The 24624-nt window shown below is 34.8% G+C and overlaps 1 protein-coding gene, 1 long non-coding RNA gene and 2 other non-coding genes across 13 annotated transcripts; 3 read left to right on the plus strand and 1 right to left on the minus strand.

The window, feature by feature from the left end:
- Positions 1-249: 249 nt before the first annotated feature.
- On the minus strand, positions 250-6360 carry LOC135648581 (uncharacterized). 4 transcript variants are annotated; one of them, XR_010501003.1, is made up of 5 exons: positions 6061-6360; positions 5814-5920; positions 2541-4523; positions 1924-2026; positions 250-765 (listed from the first exon to the last, which is right to left on the minus strand). It is a non-coding gene; the product is annotated as an uncharacterized LOC135648581 (long non-coding RNA). The 4 variants fall into 4 exon arrangements; XR_010501002.1 differs by having other exon boundaries at positions 5814-5954; XR_010501001.1 differs by having other exon boundaries at positions 251-765; positions 5814-6359.
- Positions 6361-6680: 320 nt separating this feature from the next.
- Positions 6681-22142, plus strand: LOC135580918 (pentatricopeptide repeat-containing protein At1g76280-like). 7 transcript variants are annotated; one of them, XM_065169086.1, is made up of 15 exons: positions 6688-6807; positions 6937-6966; positions 7079-7139; positions 7230-7287; positions 7933-8141; positions 10807-10914; positions 12123-12302; positions 14452-15174; positions 17081-17176; positions 17421-17600; positions 18382-18609; positions 19053-19226; positions 19355-19543; positions 21006-21125; positions 21211-22142. In XM_065169086.1, the coding sequence occupies exons 2-15, from the start codon at positions 6953-6955 to the stop codon at positions 21598-21600; spliced, it is 2730 nt and encodes a 909-aa protein (XP_065025158.1). In that variant the 5' UTR covers positions 6688-6807; positions 6937-6952; the 3' UTR covers positions 21601-22142. The 7 variants fall into 7 exon arrangements, with proteins under 7 accessions (XP_065025161.1, XP_065025158.1, XP_065025159.1 ...); XM_065169089.1 differs by lacking the exon at positions 6937-6966 and having other exon boundaries at positions 6681-6807; positions 7034-7139; positions 7948-8141; XM_065169087.1 differs by having other exon boundaries at positions 6711-6966; positions 7948-8141.
- Positions 22143-23443: 1301 nt separating this feature from the next.
- TRNAL-CAA (transfer RNA leucine (anticodon CAA)) lies at positions 23444-23527 on the plus strand. The gene has a single exon. It is a non-coding gene; the product is annotated as a tRNA-Leu (tRNA).
- A 383-nt stretch (positions 23528-23910) lies between these two features.
- Positions 23911-23994, plus strand: TRNAL-CAA (transfer RNA leucine (anticodon CAA)). Its single transcript has one exon. It is a non-coding gene; the product is annotated as a tRNA-Leu (tRNA).
- The last annotated feature ends 630 nt before the right edge of the window (positions 23995-24624 follow it).

A 24624-nucleotide genomic window follows, 5' to 3' on the forward strand; every position in this document is an offset into this window, starting at 1 on the left:
TATGTTGACATCTTCCATCTTTTCTATTCATAGAATTCCTTGATTTTTGGTGAAAACATCAAATACAAGTGTTTTCAGAATGGGAAATAGCAAAGGTTATGTGAAGCAATTTATTGCAGTCTAATCTAAAACCTAAAGAATTTTATGTGGTTGATTTAGTTGCAAGGCATTGTTTCCCCAAATTCTCTTAATTAGATTGTCCCTACTATCTTTCAAACATGATCTCAGTCTCCTTTCTTTCTACCACATTTAGTGCAATTCCATCCTGGAATCAGCCTATCTGACAGCACTCTATTTTCACATCTAGCAGAATAATGGAGAACTACAAATGTAAAATAGTTTGGGAAAGTGTTTGATGGATTTTCAAACTTGAAGGAGATGCATATGATCATATTTTGTCTTGAACAATTTCACATTCATGATCATTTATACACCTACCACTTCAAATTCTTTGTGAATGGATTTTGCAGCAATCTGATGCCACAAACTCTGAACTCAAAAGCCATAAGTGAGTCAATTCATGAGGAATTGTGTCACTGGGGTGCTGAGTTCCTTTGCATTCCTCTGCTGCTGGGGTTGCTTGCAAGCTGGAGTAGGAACCTGATCCCTCTCACATATGCCAGTTTTCCATCTCTCTCTTCTAAGGAGGCAATCTTGTAGCAAACTCATATTTTGGTTTTATGTACTGGTGACAGCAATGTCAAAATGAATAAGAATGACATTAAGCTACACCAGGTTCCTGAATATGTGATTGATGATCATTATCTGCATCATAAACAAGACAGTATTGAGTCAAAACATGAAGATGATCTATGGGGCAATTATAACAACACACATGTTTCCTTAACACTAATAATAACATTTTAGGTACAAGCATCCAAGCAATCCCTAGAGTCAATTGCTGCATGATGGTCTTAAGTCTCTGCACAAGAAGCAGCAACATCCATGCATGAACTGCATATTTTCAAAAGTTGGCTGAAGGTGGTGGTGGGGTTGGCAGTACCAACCAAGGATGATCTCTCTATATATGATTGAAAGCATTCAGACATGAGGAGAGGAATTCCTGAGTTTTTAATGTGGCTGTCACATCTAAGGAAGAATCATTTTATCAATTATAGACCTAAATAATTAGTATAAGAATATCTTTGAGAATCAGGTAGCTTTGAGAAAGCACTCACGAATGAAAGAAGTGTAAGATAGGTGAAGGGTATACAACTCAAGCTCATGAGGAGGCAAGTTTAGAGTTGAAAATGATGTGACCTAAAAAGTTTCTTTGAACCATTTACACCTGTTGGCTCCTAACTCACAATCCTAGAGTGGCATGTCCATATCAAATATAATGTATAGATTGAGTAAGAATCCTTATTTAAACACAATAACAACAGTAATAATAAAATCGTAAGTCCAATTATTTGGAGTCGGTTATATGAATCTTTTATTGACATTGAGATATGTAAAAAATCATATATTTAGTTCATAATACTTAAATCTTTATTTATATTAAAACAGAAAATTATTAAATTTGTTAACGTTACAACGAACTTAGCTCAACAAGCATCTCATAAGAATTAGAGTAAATATCTATCAAACCTTACATGATACTTGAAGGCTAGTCCATGAACAAATAGGCCATTTGTAACTAAAAAAATTGATGACCTCCTCATGGAAAGAAAAACAAAAAATCATACCAAAAATACATAGACATTATGAAATTCATTAGGTCTCAACATTAGCTATGACAATAAATACATGTTTAGAAAATAAATTACTTATTTCTTGGTTTGTTTGGATGATTGCCAGATGCCTAAAGAGAGAAGGAAAAACCACTTGCAATTGGGCTAGTGTTCCATAATCAATTCAATATGGATCAACTTTAAAGCATTGTTTCTTTCTTTTAGATGATACACAAGAAAACATACAAACCTCCTCCTTCCTAAAAAGCTTTCAAGAAGCAGCAGAGGAAGTCTGCCAAAGAATTGAGCTTTTAGCAAAATGTTCCATGACATCCTTCCAGATATACCTTGACCTGATAAGAGGATAAATGCTCATGGTTAGAAAATTTCTAATGTGAAAGTCATAAAAGATATATTCTTAATGTAACCTTCGCTTTTAGGGCCATGACATTAAAGTTATGAATTTGCATCAAATAAGGAACAGGTGAATGATTTATTCTTACTGGAGTGGTTAGCATAAAAAAAAGCACATAACATAATGTCCAGAAATAAGATTGTTGACATGAAGATAATAATAGCACTATCAATGTACAAGAAGCCTTGAAAGATGGATAATAGCATAAGTATATGAGAGTATTTATCAGAAGTAGGTGCAATGACTAAAACAAGTTGAGACCAGTAGAATAACAGTAATATGACAAATGATCAAAAGAAATCTGAGGAACAAGAATAAGATTTACAACACAAAGAAAAAGAGATCGTTGATGGGATTAGGAGAATTTTATTTGATAGTTAAACAATATTATTATGAGATAGTTTGTTAGACATATTAAGAGCATATTTTTATGCCTGATTATCCATCCTCACCAAATGGGCCTGTATTTATGGATTATTTCAGTGGCATAAATAATATGTCAACTTTTCTGGGAAATGACTTCCATTATGCCCCTCATCTTAATATAAATATAAAGCCAGTGTCACAGAAATACACCAATCAAACATTCCTTGCATATCTTCTTTCATTTTCATCCTCTTTCACCTTGCTCGAACACTTGCTCCAACTATCAACCCTCCAGTAAAATGAACTCTACCCTCTCATTCAAGAATTTATCTATCCTCATCTCATTAAGCGCCTGCAGCTGCAATGTTCCAAGGTTTAAGCCCACAATCCTTTCATCAATTATACATGATCCAGATTCATGCTTGCAGCAAACCTTTGTCAATATCCTGTTCTCACCTCAGGGGAAATGCTTGTCATTGTTAAACAACCAGCACCTCATTTAATGGTAGTGGATGTGATGCTATTGGGGGTCCATTCCATTTGCACTCTAGTGTCCAATCTTGATCAGACAATCATGATGGAGACGCTCCTCTGGACATGCTTGGAAAACACAAACATGAAAACTGAGCCACTCGTTCCCTGGTATCCCACAAGCTGGATGGTGATCTCATGGATGTGTGTTCTTATTGCCTGTTTAACAAAGTGTGAAATGCTTGAAGTAGGTCTCTCACCCTTTGGTCTTTTAACACTATAAATAACCTCCACATCCTGTTCTTTCATGCTTCCATTGCTCACCTCAATTCTTTCTTTGTAACAACTCTTCCTCCCAAAGCTGTTCTTACCTTATGCAGTCTTTTTGAAACGATACAACCATGCACCATGATGAGGTTGACAGCATTTGGTATCTTTCACCTTCAAACCTGCCTTCCTTCCAAGCCCATTATAGTATGGCTCCAAGTGACATCTCATCCTTCAAGTTTAGCAGTCTCTTCAGATCTTTTTCCACTTATGATTCCAGGATGTATGCTGATTGCTATCCAAGCACTTGTTATAACACTAACTCAGCTGCAGATGAGGAAGATGAAGACAAATCAAGCCTCATCGAAGAGAGGAGGAAGAGAAGGATGATATCCAACAGAGAGTCTGCTCGACGATCGCGCATGAGAAAGCAGAAACAATTCAATCAGTTGTGGTCACTGGTCATTCACTTCCAATCAGTGAACCACCAACTCCTCCACGAAGTAAACAACATGATGAAAGAGTGCCATCACATCCTCCATGAGAATATAAAGCTTAGGGACAAAAAGCTTGAGCTCCTAAAGGAACTTGAAAATCTAGCAGCTGAGTATAATTGTGCCTCACATGTCTAGAATAACCCAGCTTGCATGAGACTTGAACTAAAAGTTGTCTGGTTTCACCTGAGATGCTCCTTTGGGGCCTTCATTTCCTCGATAATAATATTTTTGTTCTGCTCATGCAGTCCACCTAATTCAAGCTGCACACCAAAATTCAGAATGATGCATTCAATAGTTTTTGTGACAACCATTTTCATAAAATTTCAAACCAGATTTTCAACAAGTGATGTATGGAGCTTTCTTGGTCCATCAAAGTGGCATTTGCATGCAAAACTAGTCCAGTTTCATATCATTTTATATGAAAGACAAGTAATTTAACAGCTGCCGCCTTTCATAGCTTTCTGTGTCCTACTATCCTGGCTGCAATAAGCCATAAGCACAAAGGCAATAAAATAAGTACCACGACAACACATAAATATAACTTCCCTTTTGTCTTCATCACGTTGTCCTCCAAGTCACCATTAAAAGCTTTTTTTGGAAGATTATTTATTGTTGACTGTCATTGTGGTTTCTGCTTCCAGTGCTGACTAGTACTGATCTTCCAGGTATTTAATTGGGTCAGAGATGATTTTGGACAGGGCTATCTAAATAGGACCACAAAACTGTGGTCAAATCCAAATTCAATTTGAAATATAAACTTATAAAGAACCATGAAATTTAACCATTTGACTTTGTCCTCATCATCAAAAGTGTGTTTCATGGTCATATTGTCCCCTGTAAATTAATTGCAGAAAAAAATAAAAGTCGGTGAATGCAGAAATGGAATATTATGTACTTGACAAGTTAAAATGTATATCATGGTCTAACAAAGCTTTAAATTAAAAAAGCTTTGCGATGGATGTAGGTTATTAGTTACCAGAAAATATAATAACCTCAGAATGATCTATCTTGATTATGCAATGACAAATAAATGAAACAGAACAACAAAAACCATGCTGAAAGTGGAATGATGTAAAATAAGACCCTCACTACTGCTTAGAAGTTATGAAATTTTGTTCTAAAGACAACCAGCATAGATAAAGGTCATATGGAGTTTATGATATTAACAATATATTCTATCAACATAATATGATAGAGGGCATGTAAACTAAAATTTTTAGATTATCAAACTCATGAAATCTAATAGCTCAGATCAGGTTTCAAAACATGGAGAGCCTTGACTTGGTAAAGGTATAATGCATTGCTAATCAACATCAAGAAAGCAGATTTCATTCTGAACCATTAGCATGCCAAAAAATGGATTATCTGAATGGAAAATGGACAGAAGCTGATTCAGATGAAACTGTCGTAAACGTATTTGTTATTAACAAATTCTTAGAAGATAGTCTTTAGTCCACAAACACATCTGGTTCAATATAGTCACATCAACTTGAACAAACTTTTAGTGGATCATGGACAAAGATATCCAAGATGCTTCATATTAATCCTCAATCAGATAAGTAAATATGTATCTTAATTGCAGAAGTCCATAGTAAAAAGATCTACAAGAGCCAGTTTCATGGATCCACAAAAGAGTATCTGGGTTCTCCCAGTCAATATTTAAATTTAGTTAAGAGAATGCATTTAAGACTCTCCTTATGCTTGATTCTCAAAAGTAACTGTGGCCTTTATCTTGGAGCAAGAACTGGGGCCTACCAGTTGCCTACCAAGAAGGATAGTGCATAAAAAGTTATCAACTCATAACAAAGTACTAAAGTTAAAATGTACATCCAAGATATTTGTTTGACATACTGATTGCAAGTGAGCAAGGACAATATCTTTTTTCATCTATAAATTAAACTTAGGAGAATGCTAAGAGAAACTGAAAATTCCTCTGCATATTTGAAGTCCTAGATACTGTGATAAGCTATATTAATTTAGGTTTCAACCATTGAAAATAGATGTAAGCATATAATATGTGAATATAAATTTCCTTCTACCAATATAGACAACAAGTTGTTAGAATCATATCATCTTTTTATGAGTTCATGCATAGTTTGAACTAAATAAAGTCGCAGACTTTACCTTTACCTCCATGTAGGGCTTTCTTGGAAAAGTACTTGGTCCTCAAACATCAGGAATATAAGGGCTCACATATCTTATGTTTCTCATATATTGCAGCTTCTACTTCCCTGTGGATGTTTAACATAATTTTCACCATAACACCTTAAATTAAAAGAAATGGTTTAGAGACGAGCATCAAAAGTGTTCATAGAATATTAAAGTTGCAAGATTTGAAATGTTAAGAAGCCTAAGAGATGAAGCAACGAACAGAGTAAGTATGATGGGACATGGAAAGATCATCCAAACTATTAGCTGCTATATCTGATTACAAGGCTCATAACATGCATATCAAACCCAGAGTTCTAACAGAATTCCCTTTGTAGGGCAAGGGACTTCATTAACAAGTTGAAATCAAGATGCCTACAGCACGGCATGCAGAAAGCTGAGGTACCAAACGCGAATGATTTTGATGAATGGTGAGGTTGAAGAAGATTGCATCAGGCGACGGCCGACCCGAGGCCCCGGTCGCCGTTATACAGGAGGGGAGTAGGCTTACGGGAGACGCACAACAAGAGCGAGAATACGGTCTTCTGCACGACCCAGATTTCCTCCAATGGCCGCTTTATTTAGAACCATCGAGAACCACACACAGCACAGGATCCACTGTCTTTCGATAGTGAGTATGGTTCCGATCATAATTTAGTTTCGAATTGTAATTGTAGAGGATCCTAACTAGGACTAAACGTATTAGCGAAGAATATACGGAAGAAAATACGTATTGATACCATTATATCGAGGGGGTATATATGCGTAAAAACTTGGCCGAGAGGAAGATCACATGATTGACCTCTTGCTATCACGCCACGTGTTTTTTATCAATCTCAAAGCTATTCTATTCATCCCTCCCCTCTAGCTGCCGCCCCTTTTACCTCCCTCTCACAGGCTCGCTCCACTCCACCCTCCGTCGAATTCCACTCCGGCGGCCGCCGCGGCGCCCTCTCCTTTCATGCTTAGGGTTGTCGTTCTATGACCTTCTGTAGTTTTGCGCCCATTTTTGTTATGGAAATCTTTCCATTTCCAAGAAAGAACTCATTTTGGAACCCTAACTAGCAACTCCTTTTTCTGTCGTTCGTCATCTCTGCAGTCAAAACTCAGAAAGCATGCATCAAAACTTGTACGTGGACCGAGTTAGGATGAAACTGTTTCTTTTGATGAAAATGTTTTCTTGATTTTGAACTTAGATGTTGGACGCCGTGGTGATCAGTCTTTGCTGTGCTGGGTTTCAGATTTAGGGCCGTCCGGAGATCGTTTGCTAATTTTTGTGACGCGCAGATAGTGCGGAAAAGGGTGGGATGATTCTTTTACCTTTTTCCTTTCCTTTCTTGATTTCTCATGTGAAGTTTAATTGGAATCTCTAAGTTGGAATTTGCCCAACAGGCTTGGAAGAATGGCGTACGTAGAACACAGCCATCTCATACTTTTTCAGGTTCTCATGGTATGTCACTGGAAGCCTTTTGTGATATGATATACTACAGTGGTATTGGAGAATGTAGTTCATATGTGAAATGAATTATATACGTGTGCTTGGTTATTTTTTTTGTGACAAACCATGAAGAAACTGAATGCCTTTTGTGACAGAGCATGAAGAAACTAAATTCTGTAACTTTACGTTATTTAGGAGTTGATATAGTGTGGATTATCCGTGATGCTTCTTTACTACCTTCATATTGAAGTACCAAAGCACCGATGCTTGATTTTGTCAAATACATTTTTTAAGAAATATTGTTGAATACGTATTAATATGTGATACTGTTTAAATGCTAAAATTTTTATAGTTGCTAAAACAGAACTCTACAAATGATACTATATACATACTTGGTGATGTTAGGTTCTGTTTCTTTCTCCTTAGCTTCATTGACATTCAGTTTATAGTATTTAACGCTAATCATAATTTTAGTCTTGAAGAAGAAGACATCATGTTGACTGTTATCTGGGAAATACCTAAGGAACATCAAAATTAAAAAAAGTTATTCATGACCTGCAATAGTTGTCCAAAACCCCAAATGGCATTCAAGGATTGATGTGACTTTAATATGCATTTCCTCGAGTGGTTACCATGTTTTCTCTTATGAGGGATTAGCCTGGAAATTTGCAGATTTCAACATTTATCATTTGAGAGACAATGTGGGGACTGGATTTGTGCAGCTGCAAGTTGTTAATGCACTTTGGAAAGGAGACAGACAGCTAGCCTCCAAGATGCTTTTGGACCTTGGTGAAGTAAATGACAAGTTAAGTGCTAAGGATTTTGCCTGTATTTTGGAATATTGTGCACGCACGCCAGATCCCTTGGTAATAATTATGGATGGTAATTCTTAATCTTGATTTTAGGTGTTTGAGTGTGTTTTTCTTTGCAAGTCTGCTCTTTTCTTCTTCTGTGGAGCAAAATATTGATGTTGTACCTTATAGTAAAGCTATTTTATTAGTAGGACTCTTGTTGACTTTTATTTTGTTAGTCTTTGATATTTTTGTTGATAGAAAACACTATTGCAAGGACCCATTGGATTCTTTTGCTCATGTTTGTAATTAGTGAGCTCTACAACAGATTATACATAACTGAAGTTACTGAATAGTTAATATCCTCTGTCTTTACTTTTTTCTTTGTTACTCATCACTCTTTAGTATAATCATCACCACTGTAGTACATGAGGCTTCAGCTAATGATTTTTTTTTTTTTTGAATGGGAGGAAATGCTTTTTTTTTTACTTTTCTTTTTATTTGAAGAATTGTCTTGTTTCAATGTAATGGAATAAACCCAGTTATTATAAAAAAAAGAAAGAAGAAATAACTATTGAAGCAAGAGAGTGTTTATAACCACTGACTAGACAATCACTTTGAATTGAGACCAATTTTTCAAAAAAAGTGAAAATAGAAAACTGGCAACTCTAGAAGCAAGAGAGTGGTTGTTAGGCACCAGCCAGGCAAGCATAATAGTGCTATTTCATTCATTGGCCAGGTAAATATAGTAATAGGCTTTGTAGTTGTGGGACAAGTAAGCAGCAACAATTGGGATGTCTCCTTAGAATTGAATCATGAACTAGGAGGGTCTTGACTGTAAACAAGTAAAGGGAAGTATTAGGTATTTGATATCAAACTAAGGATGGATTGAATTCAACATGATAAAAAAATGACTTATTTCTCTTTAAAAACCAGAGTGGGATGTCTCCTTATAATTGAATCATGAACTAGGAGGGTCTTGATTGAAAACAAGAAAAGGGAAGTATTAGATATTTGATATCAAACTAAGGATGGATTGAATTCAACATGATAAAAAAATGACTTATTTCTCTTTAAAAACCAGGGTTGATTTTTCCCTTTGACCTGGATCAAGGCATTTGGGCAATGGGTTCCTATGCATCTTTTTTTTCTCCTTTTTGGCATAGAATAAGATTCTTGTTTTGTTTTTTTTTTTGGGGGGAGGGGATGTGGGGTGGTTTATCTCATCAGACTCCAACACTCACCTGGAATGACATGTTAGTACTTTCTTTTTCGATGATTAACATGTGGGTTGTTGGCAAAGTTTTAACTCTCATTCCAATGGGTTTCACTAGTCTATAAGACTGATATGGTACACCATGATATACCTTGCCATATCACCCAACCTTTGTTGGACCAGTAAATACCGATCAGTGTGCACCTTGCTGCTGATGGGTATTTGAAACCTTGTTTGCTGGTAAATTTTTGAAATTTGGTGCAGAACCCATCTGGGACATATGATTTATATTCACATGTTTAGGTAAATTTTTACTAAGATTCCATTGTATTTGGATAACTGAAGGTGAATATGTTTATTCTAGTGACTAAAGTCAAAAAACGTATGTAGTGCTTCTTTAACTATTTGATGTCTCTACGATGGATCATCTCAAACTCTGTAGTGTCTTTTTGTGTTTAACATAGTGGTGCTGATGTCCTTACATGATTGTATGTGAATAGGATTGTTGTTTCATGATATGGTCCATTCAGAAGAGGACCAAATGCTTTCGGCAAGTACTTCTGTTCATCCTCATGATTGCAGGTTTTACTTTAATGATCCTAATGAACTAATGAAAAAGAAAAAAATAAAGAAATTGTACAGGGATTTTGAAAACCTTATTTTATTATCCTTCTAAAACTGTTAACTTTGACTTAATTTTTTTAGAAGTCAAAATTCTAAGCATCAAATAATGTGATGTACACATACATATGATTTTGTGAAGGAAGTACTATGCCTGATAGCTTCTTTAGTTAGCAGTGAGTGCTCTTTTATAGTACTACAAATTAATCAGATTATGGAGCTAGTAGACAAATGTAGTTACCAAATACAACTATCATTATATCAAGGTTATAAATTCCCCTAGCTGATCCAAGACTGCATTGACTGAGATAAACAACATTGAGATGTTTCTAGCATTAGGGACCTTATGAAATCTTCCTGCATGCTCACATTGAATTATGGAATTTTTGTTATAACTTACTCTTACTTGAGAGTTCTAGGGAAAAAAATGCAAGATGATTTTAGGAAATGTAGCATAAAATATTTTCTTTTTAGGGAACAAGACCGAGTTGTTTTGTCACACTGCATGCTCGATATATTCTTCAAGTCTCTGAGAAGCATGGTCAGTGTGTTTGGAGGAAGTGACCAAGTGATTATACTAAACAATCTTCAATTTACTAAATATTATTAAATTTATATATGATTAAACAATCTTCACCCTCCCCATTTGCCATATTGGCAGGAGCCTCATGCATTGGTTTCCCCTATTGGAAACCCTCCAGTTGTTTCTTGGATTGAAACTAGTTATTCTTCATTAAGTGCATAATAATTCTTCGAGTAAAATTAGATTTGTTTAGTGCCCTTTATTGATTATTGATGGTAAATGAAGCACCCTTTTTATTTTATATTTTTGTGTCAATACTTTGTTGATTGTTTCGACACAATTTGCCTTTGCATTGGTTTATTGGTATTTGTTTTGTGTAGTTTGCTATGGAGACATGGAAAATCATGGAGGACAAAATGATAGACATAAACAAGAAAAGTTGTATATTCATACTTCAAGCTTTCAGCAAAGGAGGATACATTAAGGAGGTCTGCTTAAGATTTCCTTGCATTCTTTGTCTCTTGATCTTTCTATTCTTTATGTTTATTATAATACATAAAGTTCACTTTTGGCAAAAAAAATAAACTATCCTAAAATTTATCAATTACTTTAAAGTCAATAAAGAAATCTATTAAAACTTTTGATTTTTTTTTTCTACATCTTTAGATAATCTTCTTACACTCTTTTATCCAACCAAGCCTTTATAAAAAATTAGCCATAGTAGTTTAGGGGTGCTCTAAACTTAACTAGACATATGGATTTTACAGATCTCAATGGCGGCAAAAGATCGATGTAGCCGACCCTAAATAGTTGGACTTACAGCTTTGTTGTTGTAGTAGTAGTAGTTTACGGGTGAAAATTGGAGATGGATCTGATAGTGAAAAAAATTTAATGCCAATTAGTTCTGAATCAGTGGATACAAATACATATATGGGCTTTAGATGGGTACCAAATTTTGAGCCAATTTGTTTAAAATGTATTGGATGTCAGAAGGGAATAAGAAGGATAACATAGCTATTAATATTGCATGAAGCAGAAATTTCTACAACTTATTAAAGGACTAGCTCAAACCAATCAGATTGACAACAGCAACAACAACAATAAGTTGTAATGTCTCAACCATGACATGCAGATCGGCACATATTGGGTGGTATTTGTCAATTTGATTCAATTTTTATAACACGAAGTGGGACTTGGGGTTTTTAATAAACCCCTTACTCTTTCTCCCTCGTCTAGTAGACTTGCATCTCATGCCACTCATCATCATCGGCAGCCCACAATTTAACTTTGAATCAAAAACTTTGATTTACATTAATTTACTTTAGGATATAGTTTTCAAATGTCATAAATTGTCAAATGGCAATTGATTGTCAACTACTTTAGGAGATAGACTTGCATCTGCTTCATTTTTTAATCCCCTTCTTACTGATGTTACATCCTTGGTTCTGAAATATTGCTTTTAAGATCTAATATTGCAACTGCTTGTTTCCCTTGTTCAAAGATACCTGATATATATTGCTTATTATACTTCTATCTGTTGAGTTTTCTGAGGACTTCTTATACTTGTCTACATATATTGCTTATTACCTTTTATTTGTTGAGTTCCACTTTAGACAGAGATGTCCACCAGCATTTGCAGGAAATTATCTGAACAGAGAATTTTCTGTAGGGGTTTTTAAATATGTTTTCTTCCTAGGCATTTAACTGGCTCAATTTTCTTGCGGAAAATGATCGGATGCATTATGTGCCAATGTTCAATATTTTCTTAAGTGGATGCTGGAGTTCAAAGAGCTTTAATCATGTAGACCGCTGCTTGGAGCTAATGGAAAACCAACTTGTTGGCAAGTCTGAAATAACTCATTGGGAACTTCTTAAGGTTTGTATCAATGTGAAACTGTATTCTGATGCAATGAACTTAAAGAGCATGAAATAGAGTAATTCAGAGATTATTTTTGGTGGCATATGAACCATCTAAAATATTTTAGCTGTTAACTTATTTCTGTGCCAACCAATCATGTAAAACATTTTTATTTCTATTAAAATCGTCTAAATGTATGTTAAATGATAATTGATGATATGTTCCCATCAATTACTGTCATACCCTCTCCAGTCATACTGTAATAGTTTCATTGGGCTGTGGCCTTTGCTTACTACTGAGAAAAAAATACTGTTGTACTGACTTGTTGAGATTGGTACTTTTTTCATAGCTAATATGATCATTTGAAATTTCATTTTTCTTTCCTTTGGTCTTCAATTGATTTTCATGTATGCAAAATGCATGTACAGTCTCTTTATTGCAGAATGATGTTTTTCTAAGGACAGAAGCAATGCTACAAAAGCAACAACACTAACAAGCACAATTCCCTAAAATAGAATGGTAAATATTTTGTTCAAAACTTAAATAATTGGTCATGATCATAGCCATATAGCGAGTTAGCATCCAAGTGGCTTGGGTCAGTCAATGTTACAATTGACTGTATCACACGGCAAGGTTGCTCAAATGGATAAATCTGTATAGTGGCCTGGGGACTGTCTTCCACTTTGCAGTCAATCTCACCATTTTCCGACTGCTTGATCCTTGTGACATGCAGGGGCTGTTGAGCCTTCTATAACCTTTGGTCTCTAAAATGAGTGATGAGGAAAAAAAAAAAGAACATCTTTGGTTATCTGCTCCAGCTGACTAGAACTGGAATCTAAAGGACCTAGTTCTTATATTGCATTTTTTTTAATCTTACACGTAGAAAGCAACCTTGCCAATAATACCCATTGTTTGTTTGTAATGTTTTAATTATAAACTTTATGATAGTATGATGACAAATCCATATCCTATCATCTATTGACATGACAAGTACTTGATGAAACACGAAGAATTCTCTATCAATTCTGAGCTATTCTTCCAAGTTAACATATGGTAACTGTTTCGTGAACCCTAAAATAATGAAGTCCTAAAAATAAACAATCAATGAAATTATAGTTGATCTATGACTTAGAAGTAAATCCAAATAAACTAGGGTCCAGCTACTCTTAAAATTAACCTACTGCATTTTAAAGATGCTTTTTTTATGTTTTAGGTAAAAAGATTTCCTGGCATAAAATTAAGTATCATCATGAGAAATTTCATTCCTAAACTAATAATATATCATATTTTTGTCAATGACCTTCCATGTTTGTGCTTGAAACATATATTTGCCTTTCAGCAGCTTCTAATCAATCTTGTTTGTTGCATAGACTGCCGTAATCTTAATATAATGCAGCTTGTTCTATGCTTATGCTACTACCAGTGGTTTGTTCTCTAAACAATCTTATTAGAACCTAGGTAATTTGATAATTTACTACCATTTAGTCCTAGCTGACATGGGTAGTATCAGATTAAAGATTCTTTCTACTGCATGGTATTGATAGGATAAATGCCTTGTCCACAGCAAACAAGTCCCATAGGATCATTACATCAATTATTATGTCATTCATTTTCGGTCTCAAATTATCTCAAATGCTTGTTATTGGTAATCTTTTTTTTTTACTTCATAGAAGTTAGTTATCCAGAGTGAAATTTTTAGTTGCTGAAATTAATTAACTGCACCTTGAAGCCTAGTCAACTATACATCAGCAAGATGAGTTTACTTGCCCCAAATGGCTATATGATGGCAATTTGTATGATTCTCTAATTATGCTTTACAAGTACATGCCTATGCTCATGCCCACTGATTGTATGTGAGCAAAGTACCTGTACACAGCTGTGCAGCACGCTGGCATCCACCTGCACATAAATTTGTGCAGGCAAGGCGCACTAGTGCCATCATAATTAATCCTTAGTTTGAGTCAGGTACTTATGTTGAACTTACCTGTTTGGAATGTGCTTTTATCATTGTGTCAGGTTCATATGTCTAGTTTTGTTTCCCCAGTTCTGGAAAATATTATTTTCTCCTTGTTGAAAATTTCTTCTTTGGTTTTATATGTTCTATATACGTGGTCTTCAGCTACTGTCATTTTATTTATATGATTGTTGATTTTAAGAAGTCTTGCAGCTTGCAGTTTTGCAGAGGAACTTGTCTGCAGTTCATGAGATTTGGAAGGAATATACTAGATATTACAGTCCAAGTGTCATAATGCTACGGAAATTTATTTGGTGCTATGCTAAATTAGGTGATCTTGATTCTGGAAATGCTGCCTTGAAGCATCTTTTGGTGCTTGCTAGGCAAGGAAGTGCCTCACTTTCCATATCTGGCACAGGGAATTATCAATCATCAGCAGTAGATATTCCTATACCAACAAAAGAGAAGTCATATGAAAAGAGATTTTCATTAGACAATTTGAGTTCCTTGACATTTGAAGGAAACCCAGAGAAAAATGAAGGCCCCATTGAAGTTAGCATGGATGAATCCAGTATGGGACACCACAGCATCATGAAGAATCTTGAATTGAAGAAAAGTTTTGAAAGTCAATCAAAATTGAATATAATTGATGCACTTCTATTGAAAATCAATGGAAATACTTTTTTTAATGAATTAGGGAAAGGTAGATGCATTCCTGTGGCCCATACAATCTATGATGGTGCTGTTCAAATTGACAGTTCAAACTTCCAAGTCAAACAAGAAGATTTTTCTGAACTTAGCAGTGGAAAGATGAAACAAGGATTGGAAATGACCTCTTGTCCACTTAAGAACTTGTTGAGGTGGTCTTTCAATGACATGATACATGCCTGTGCACAATCTAATAACTACCAAATGGCTGAGCAGCTATTTCTGCAGGTACCATTGTCGATATTGTTTTTTTCCTTTATCTTTGTTATTTATTGCTCCCAAGGTAATAATTTGAATGTTGTTTTGAAAACTTTATGGGCAACATTTTGTGCATTTGCTTTCTTTGATTGTCTACAGAGCTTGTCCATCTTGTTTGTTCTTATTTATTGATCCGATATTTTGAGGTTATTTTTGTGCTGAAGTAGTAAAAGGTTTGCTACTTAAATCTTGGGGATCTGTTTGTGATATAGAGACATTAGTTTTGAGCTACGATTTTAGTGATATTATGATGGGGCTTGTTAGCAGGCATTCTTTGTCATTAACTTGACCTCCATGAGATGGCAGTTAGCAAACATGTACAGAAAGCTAGTGTGGCCAAGATAGGGATGTTGAGATAGTATCATATTAGTCTTGATAAAAATTAAACTGAAGGAGAACATATAAGATGGTATCAACTATCAACCAAAGACTGCAATTTCATACTGAAGGTGTGTTCTGTTCCATGGTCACACCAGTACATCCCACCTGGTCCTAGTGTACCAGCATATGATATGCCAATATGTATCAGGATTTCGAGAAAAAGGTTGAAAGTACCCACACATGGTTCACCAATATGTACACGGATTTTGAGCAAAAGGTTGAAAATTCAATTGAAGATGAAAAGAAACCTATTTAAGGGTTTTCTTCCTATTTTCTTGGTTTATAAAATCAAATTAAATAGGGAAAGCTACCAATCAATAGAAAATCTAAGCTATAAGAACCAAAAATAGAATTTCTTATCTTTTCGGATCCATTGAGAACTCATCAAATATGTAGTCTCCATGGATTAAGGGTGCTTCCATGGAAGAATAAACCCTTCATCCACCAATAATTTCATAATCGAGTAAGAATAAACATGTTGTAATTGGCTAGGTTATCCCTAAATACCCCATTTGGTATATGAAAGAATAAGACCTTTAGGTTTTCGATTACCATGATTCGAAGATGATTACGATAGGATCTTGAGATTTAACCCCTCTTTGATTGTCAATCAACCTTTCCTAACTGTTCTTCAAGGCAATTAGAGAAGACCTGAGCCTTTAACCCAAGAATTCAAGAGAAATTAGTTGAGAATGAGTTTGAGAAAGAGAGTGAGTGAATGAGAGTAAGAGAGGAGGGGAAATGAGTGAGGGGGCGGGTTTAAATACACCCCTAATCAGCTCCCAACCAACTCTCCATGGTCAGATTGGGTGATTTATCCCAAATCTGACTGTTATCAACTGGTACGGTCGAATTCTAGCCTGAGTAGCTGGTAAATAAATTTCTTCCAGAACACATCAAGTTTCAAACAGTATGCCTATACTGGACCTGAACTGGCGGAAACCACCTGGTCCAAGTATTGGCAGCCAGTCGGACTGGTATGTACCAACCTTATCATACCATATTGATCGAAACTGCAAACAATGTTATTAGCATATGCAAAATAGACCTATAGAACTATTGATTAGATGAGGTGGGTTTATTAGGATTAGTGGTGCTAGAAGAGGTACGAGATATGAGAAAACTCTATTAGGACAAAGAAAAGAAATTTACTCTTAGCTTGACTTGTGATATTGTCGTGGACTGAACTCATTGGAGAGAAAGATCCCTGTAGTAGTTGGGACACTAGTTGTGGTGTTTCTTTTTAAGTCTGTCACCTTTTCTAGTTATTAGCCTTCTGAGTATTTTAGCATGCATGGTAGATTAGGCCTTTTTTTTATTTACTCTTTAAAGAATGCAGTTAAAAGTCACAGTAATTTTGTTTTGTTTTCTGTCGAAGCTAAATTCATTACACTGATTTCATAAACTATTTAGCAGCTCACTCATCATTCATCAGACCTCTTTATCTTTTTTAAATAATTCAGACACTAACTGAATTTGTTTTTTTCTTTTTTAGATGCTTGACATTGGATTGAAACCATCAGAGCATACATACGATGGCTTTGTTAAAGCTGCCATTGAAGGGAAAGGAGTTGATTATGGCATGAAAGTGGTACCTTCTTTGGATCAATCATAATCAATCTTTTTAAACTAGAAGTGATAGTGTTGCTATCTATCAGTGGTTACCTTATGCCCTGAAAAGAAGATTATGAACCTATGGAGTTACCAAGAGTGGAAGAATGCTACACAAATACTGTTAAACTAGTTCTCTAGTTTGATATATTTTCTGTATCCTTTGTATTGTTTGGTTTTACTGTTTATGCGGGAGTTCCACTTTTGTATTTATGATTTTGCAGGTTAAGATGATGCAGGAAAGGAACATCAAGCCATATAATAACACTTTTGCAGTTCTCTCAGTTGGTTACAGCAGAACTTTTGAACTGGATATGGCTGAGTCCTTTTCAAATAAAATATCTGATAAATTACCGAAGAACATACATACCTTCAATACCTTACTTGCTGCCTGTGGTTTCATGGTACCTCTAATTGCCACCTCATATTTTTGTCCTTTTCTATTTTTTTAAAATATAACTTCTACATTGTCTAAATTGGTCTTTGCTGTTGTCAATAAGATACAACTAAACTTCTTGATGTTACCATCGCAAATTTGAACTTCTCTCAGAAAATGATACTCTTATATGGTTGCTGCAAAGCTGCTATGAGTACTGACCTTTCTTTCATAAACCATGGCATTTAGAAGTGCTGTTAGCTCTTACTGTATTATAGACACCTAATAATCATAATCATGGTTCTTTGTTATCTTCTATTTGTAACTGCTAACTTGATCTAAACTGGTTATGCCATTAGTAGATGCGTGTTACTCAAATGAAGGTACTCCTGTTGAAGTGGTATTACCATATCTGTTCCATGACCTTCAATGTCACACATATAGTAATTCAGTTATGTGTAACACCAGGCATACAACTATGCCAGAAGATGCTGATGTGAAATGGAATGGCTAGTGTTGAATCATTGAATCTTTGAATCTTGGGCTCTGAAAAATAGGACAGTCTGATTTACAAATTAAATTGACTAGCATATGCAAGCTTTACTTTTTACTATTGGAATATGTTATTTTTTTATTTGTGATTGTGCTAACGTCATTTCCTTTACTATTGCATGTTTTTCTGATTGTATAAGTCAAACGAACTCTAGGTTATGGATGCTTTGACCACTATAAACAGCCTAGGGATTTAGAAAATTGGATGCCTGGATAATTGGTCTAAACGCACTATAAATATTTTTGAGCTCTTGCAGGATGAGCCAGAACGTGCTGTCCGTGTACTGGCAAAAATCAAGAGATTGAAAATCAAGTTAAATATCAGGACTTATGAACTCATGTTTACCTTGTTTGGCACCGTCAATGTTCCTTATGAGAGAGGAAATATACTCTCACATATGGATGTTACCAAAAGAATAGGTGCCATCGAGATGGATATGATGAAGAATGGAATTCATCACAGTTATGCATCCATGAAGAATCTGGTACTTTGGCCTGTTTTCCTTCTTTCAGATTCTGATAATTGCACAAATTAATAAATTGTTGAGACATGCATTCTTCCATGATATTATACAGGATCTTGTATGAACTGCCCTTTAGGAAAATCCAGATAATATGGCAAGTCCTGCACTGATTGCATGTAACAGTTTATCAGTGCAGCCACCACTGATGACTTGTGATGATAATTCTTGAAGGTCACATTAGATTGAATTGTTTCCTAATTGGCAAAGAACTTTTGACAACGTATAATTATTACTGTCCCATGTCATTTGACATACCGAAATAATAGATGGCCTACCATTTCACCTCATGTTTGATCATCCGTAAACAACATCTCTCTAATGCAACTTGATTAGGTATTTACCGTATCAACAAGCTTACTTGTTGCCTGCTATTGTATTATCATTATTATTTTCCTCCATTTCAGATAAGAGCTCTAGGATCTGAAGGTATGATACAAGACATGCTGCGGTATTTAGATATTGCTGAGAACTTGCTATGGCAGACCGATGCTCATCAAACAAATGATTTGTATAATATTGTACTGCATGCACTAGTCAAGGCAAAAGAGGTATCTAGACTTCTGAATAGTGCAGTAAATGTGACAGACCTCTTCCTTCCAAGTCACTTCCACCATAAAAACCACGAGAACATATATTTAATGAGATCTTAAGTTCTTGAAAAAGTACTGTAGAATTTATTCAATGACTATTTTTCCTTGAATTTCAGAGACACAAGGCAATTGAAGTCTTCAGAAGTATGAGATCATGCGGTCTTCCAGCTAATGTTGCAACATACAATATCATGATAGAATGTTGCAGCATGCTCAAATGTTTCAAATCTGCATGTGCAATTATTTCCTTAATGTTGCGAGAAGGCTTCTATCCACAGACTTTGACCTATACTGCACTGATTAAGGTATGATCTTGAAATGGCTTTTGAATACATCGGAATACTGATAAATTTTATCCAACATTGTTATTGCGACTAACCTATATTATAGCCCCATCGATCCTACAGTTTTTTGTGTTCTTTTGTACCAATTTAACCTTGGTTAATTTACTGCTCAAGACACTACTGTAGCTAAGGTTTTTGACTTTTGCACTAAAAATGAATATTGAAACAGATCTTAGCATAGAGGTCTTTTGGTTCTGTTGTGTGGAATGGGGTGCACTATCTGGCCGTCCTTCAGTTCAAAGTTTTGGTTCCCTTTAATTCTGTTTTTTCTTTGCACGTAGTTACCTACACCAGTACCCATGTTATCTCCTTCAACATGGATAACTTGAGGTTAAATTTGAGGGTCCTTTTAATGGTTTTAAAGGCCAATTTAATTAGGGCACCATAATCTTTCACCATAGAAGTTTTCGATGTTTTCTAGGTTTATCAAAAATGAACTGAAGTGCAGTTTGAATCACAATTGTATATGTGGATTCGTCCATAGTTTTATATACGTAAATACATATCAGTTGGTGAATAATAGCATTGCAAATGGGTGTTGCAAGACAAGTATTCAAGTACATGGCGAGAACATTGTCTTCTCTGTTTACATGTCCACCCAATACAATGGGTGATCATCTCTCTTGCAACACAGACATCTAAAACTCTGCATATTGATAACTTTGTTGTATTAGGACCATATGGCCTAATCGTGCATTGGGAATGACATTTTAGATTAGTCGACTTTGTGTCCACCTGCAATTTTATTGTCATGATATTTCATAAGGGGTATGCCAACATCTTTTTCTTTATAACATCCATGCCAAGTTCATGATTTTACTTGCTCCCAGTTCATGACGTCAAGGCAATCAGAAAAGATACCACTCTGGGTTTCAGCATATTCACCGGTAAATGCAGTCAGTCAATTGGTCCTTTTCCACATATTTGATGGTACAAATTAAAATCTTAGTGGCCTATTATCCACTCTTATTCAATAAGGAGATTTGGAGACATTTTTGTCGCTACATCAGTGAAACTATGATGCTTTCATGACCTAGAACCTCTTTGCTCCAGATAGGCCCACAAAGAAGAATTAATTTCTTTGTACTTTGAGATGTCTTGTTAAGACAATAAGCATTTGTGATTCCATTTATATAACACGTTCATTTATTAAATTCCAGCTGAGGGTTATAAAGTTGTGAAACTTATTTTTATCTCCCTGGCATTATAGACTTGATCCTTTGCATATATCTGCCATGACAGCTTAAGAAATTATTGAGTTTGGATTTTATATTTGAAATACTTAACAAATTATAGTCTTTTGTCTGTTCTTTCTTTTCAGTATTGGTTTTTCATTGGAACTACCTGAATATGAGAAGATTGAACTCATTTTATCTTTCTTTTATGGCCACTTTCTGATGTGATTTCGAGGGTGATCAAACAGGTTCTTTTGGCAAATGAAGACTTTGAGGGTGCTCTGAATCTTTTGGATCAATCACACTCTGAAGCTATTCAGCTTGATGTCCAGCTTTTTAACACAATTCTTCGAGAAGCATATATAAAGGTATTTCTGTGGCATGCACAATTTTTTAGTTCTTCATTCTAGTTTTTAACAAACAGCTGATCATTTATAATTGTCATTTTCTCAGAGAAGAATTGATGTTGTAGAGCTTGTTGTTGAGAGTATGCACAGGGAGAAAATCCAACCTAATCCTACATCCCTTTGGTATACATTCTCTGCATATGCAGAGAGTGATTTTCACAGCACAGCTATGGAAGCTCTACAGGTGTTGAGCATGCGGATGATCTCTGAAGACAATGAAATTCTTCAAGGGAAGAAATCTGTTTTCGAGGAACTCATTCTTAATGAAGACCCAGATGTTGAGTCAGAGATCATCAAAACTTTTAAAGGTTCTCAAGAGTTTCTTGCAACTGCTCTGATGAACTTAAGATGGTGTGCCATTATGGGTTACTCAATATCATGGTCTCCCGAGGAAAGTCAATGGGCCAAAAGGCTTGCCAACAAAGTATCTACTTGATTCTCTAAGACTGGTCTCACTCAAATTCAGCTGCCCCCTTACACTGCTGATATGTAAAATATCAGGGGCGTGTGAATCCAACTGGCATCTAATGTCTGCATCTCTCTTCAGCTGATAACTCATTTCCCTACATTCAAATCCAGAGCAATCTGGGCTGTCTAGTCAACATTGTTTGTTGTTCTGACAACCCTAAGGATGTCTGAAGTTTGTGTCACCTAAAATGTTGCTGACCCTGTAGATACCAAGGCAAAAGCGCATAACTAAATTGGATCTTTTGTGGCCAGCATTTTCCATGTAGGTGACTGGTTCTGGAATCCTTGCGATTGCTTAGTGGCTGACAAAGTCAGAGTGTCAGTGGTTTCCGAATTCCATTGCCAACAGCTAGCTAGATGGAAGTCGACTAGGTTTTTGTATCAAACAGACAGATTCATGTACCTTACCAAAGTCTGCTCTCGATTTGTGTATTATTAATTTGTTAGAGATTGGTACACTGAACATTATTTTCTTCCTGGATAAAATAAGAAAATTTATAGATCGAACAATCTGATTTTACCTAATCAATAAAATTTCACACAATTTTTCTGCCCTACAGCATGTTTTCTATTTTAAGCTTCAAGTTTGGCTGTTGATCTACAACAATGAAGTGCATTTCTCAGTCATCAGATGTTCTAAAACCTTGTTGCATGTCTGAAAATTATTGTGCTGTCTGCAATGCTTTAGCAATTAAATAAAGTATATTGTGGATCTTAAATTCTGCAGCTACCTCATGATCTCTTTATTACACTATTGTTTAGATTTTTCTTTTGTCTGGTATTTGTACTGCTCGTTTTAGTGGCTAGCAATCACACAAAACTGAGCAAGGTCTTTCTACTGAAGGTCTGCAACAAGAGTTCACAGCAAAGATACATATCATTTTTGTCTTTCATCTTGTCCCCTGTGCTCTGATGACTAGGAAAAACTGGCATTCGGATGACTTGATCAAAATGTAATCGTTTATCACACAGGAAGATGAGTATTCATTCATTCACAGGAGGACAAGCTCATCATAATGGAACTTCCTGTAGTCCTGAACTTTATCATGTGTTTTCTTTTCTTTTCTTTGTTTTCCTTGTTTCCTTATAATACACCTGCAGGTGTATTATAGGAAGTGAGGTTGTGGCATGGATACTACTGATATCTGTTCCTATTAATATTATTATCTTTCATAGACTTTTTTTAGTATTACGAATTTTAGTCTTAAAAAATTTATATTAAAATTTTTATAGTTGAGATTTCTTTTGTATTTCGGACTTAAACTTTAAGATCTATATAGTTATAAAAGTGAAACATTTAACCTTATTTATCATAATGTCATCGGCTTTATAAACGGAAAAGATATAGATCGAGTCGAAATCACCTTTTTATCTATCATTTTTATGTCATTCATGCATATATTGTCACGTCCGTCGATAAAATCGATAATATTAAAATAAATTAGGTTAAATATTTTATTTTTATAATTATATAAATTTTAATATAAATTTTTTAAGTCTGATGATACTAAAGATGTCTAACTATAAAAATTTAAATATAAATTTTTTAAGTCTAAACCGATGATACTAAAGAGGTCTAACTACAGACAAATGATAATTAGTAATTAGTTCAATATATAATATAGATGAATCAGAAGACAAGTCCATCATCTGTGTATGTGTTTTTTTCTTGTGAATCTTCTTACTAGTAAATGAAAGTTTTTATGTGATTGAATTTAAGCAGCAACTGCAAGAGGATTATTAGATTCTGTCTGTGGATTCCAAAGTCATCCCTCCTCAAAATAGCTACAACTGGGAACTGGGACAAATAGGTCAGGATGGCCGAGTGGTCTAAGGCGCCAGACTCAAGTTCTGGTCTTCATGAGAGGGCGTGGGTTCAAATCCCACTTCTGACATTATTTTTCTTTTTGTTTTTATTTTATTTTATTCTTTTTCTTTTTCTTTTTATTTTTATTTTTATTTTTATTTTTCTTTTTGAACAGAAAATTAACAGTTGCAATATTTATTTTATTGTCTTAAAGTGGACCACTTAATTCCTTTAAAGAAAAGAAAAAAAACACTGACAATATTTTATTGAAGGACAGAAATAATTTTATTTTCTTGCCTCTCTATGTATGCATTCACCTTCTGAACTCTTACATAATTTCACTCTTTTATTTGCACTAATTAACTCTTACATAATTTTATTTATATTTGAAGAAACAATATAAGAATGTACTTGTTTAATTCTTTTCTTTTAAGTTATAATAATAACAATATACCGAAAACATACAAATATGTCAGGATGGCCGAGTGGTCTAAGGCGCCAGACTCAAGTTCTGGTCCTCGTGAGAGGGCGTGGGTTCAAATCCCACTTCTGACATTATTTTTCTTTTTATTTTTCTTTTTATTTTTCTTTTCTTTTGCTTTTATTTTTATTTTATTTTTCTTTTTTATTTTTTGTTTTTATTTTTATTTTTTATTTTTTATTTTTTATTTTTATTTTTATTTTTTATTTTTATTTTATTTTTATTTTTCTTTTTGAACAGAAAATTAACAGTTGCAATATTTATTTTATTGTCTTAAAGTGGACCACTTAATTCCATTAAAGAAAAGATAAAAAACACTGACGATATTTTATTGAAGGACAGAAATAATTTTATTTTATTGCCTCTCTATGTATGCATTCACCTTCTGAACTCACTTAGAGACTTTGAGCTTTGCATGAATGCCTCCAACCATAAACCAAATTTTGATTTGATCATCCAAAGGGTATTACTATGAGATGCAAATAGTTTTTTTTCGTAAGAGCAGATTAAAGTGAAATCATTTTTGCAACATCAGGTTGTCGATCAAAGATGACGGTGTCATATAAGCACTAAAAAGCGGTCTATCCGCAAAAAGATCGAACGAAAACCAAACTCAAAAACCACATAACATAAATTAGTTTCCGTATCAACATCACAAATTTGCCATAAAGTTCAATTTCTTAAAAAACAAGTCCTATAGAAAA

Source organism: Musa acuminata, chromosome BXJ3-9, assembly GCF_036884655.1.
Source record: "Musa acuminata AAA Group cultivar baxijiao chromosome BXJ3-9, Cavendish_Baxijiao_AAA, whole genome shotgun sequence".
Taxonomy (NCBI): domain Eukaryota; kingdom Viridiplantae; phylum Streptophyta; class Magnoliopsida; order Zingiberales; family Musaceae; genus Musa; species Musa acuminata.

What these genes read in the sequence shown, in the direction of transcription:
- LOC135580918 (XM_065169086.1), top strand. An exon ending in TACTTTTTCAGGTTCTCATG is followed by an intron (nt 7,288 to 7,932) that starts GTATGTCACTGG and finishes ATGAGGGATTAG; the next exon opens with CCTGGAAATTTGCAGATTTC. An exon ending in AAGGAGGATACATTAAGGAG is followed by an intron (nt 10,915 to 12,122) that starts GTCTGCTTAAGA and finishes TTTTCTTCCTAG; the next exon opens with GCATTTAACTGGCTCAATTT.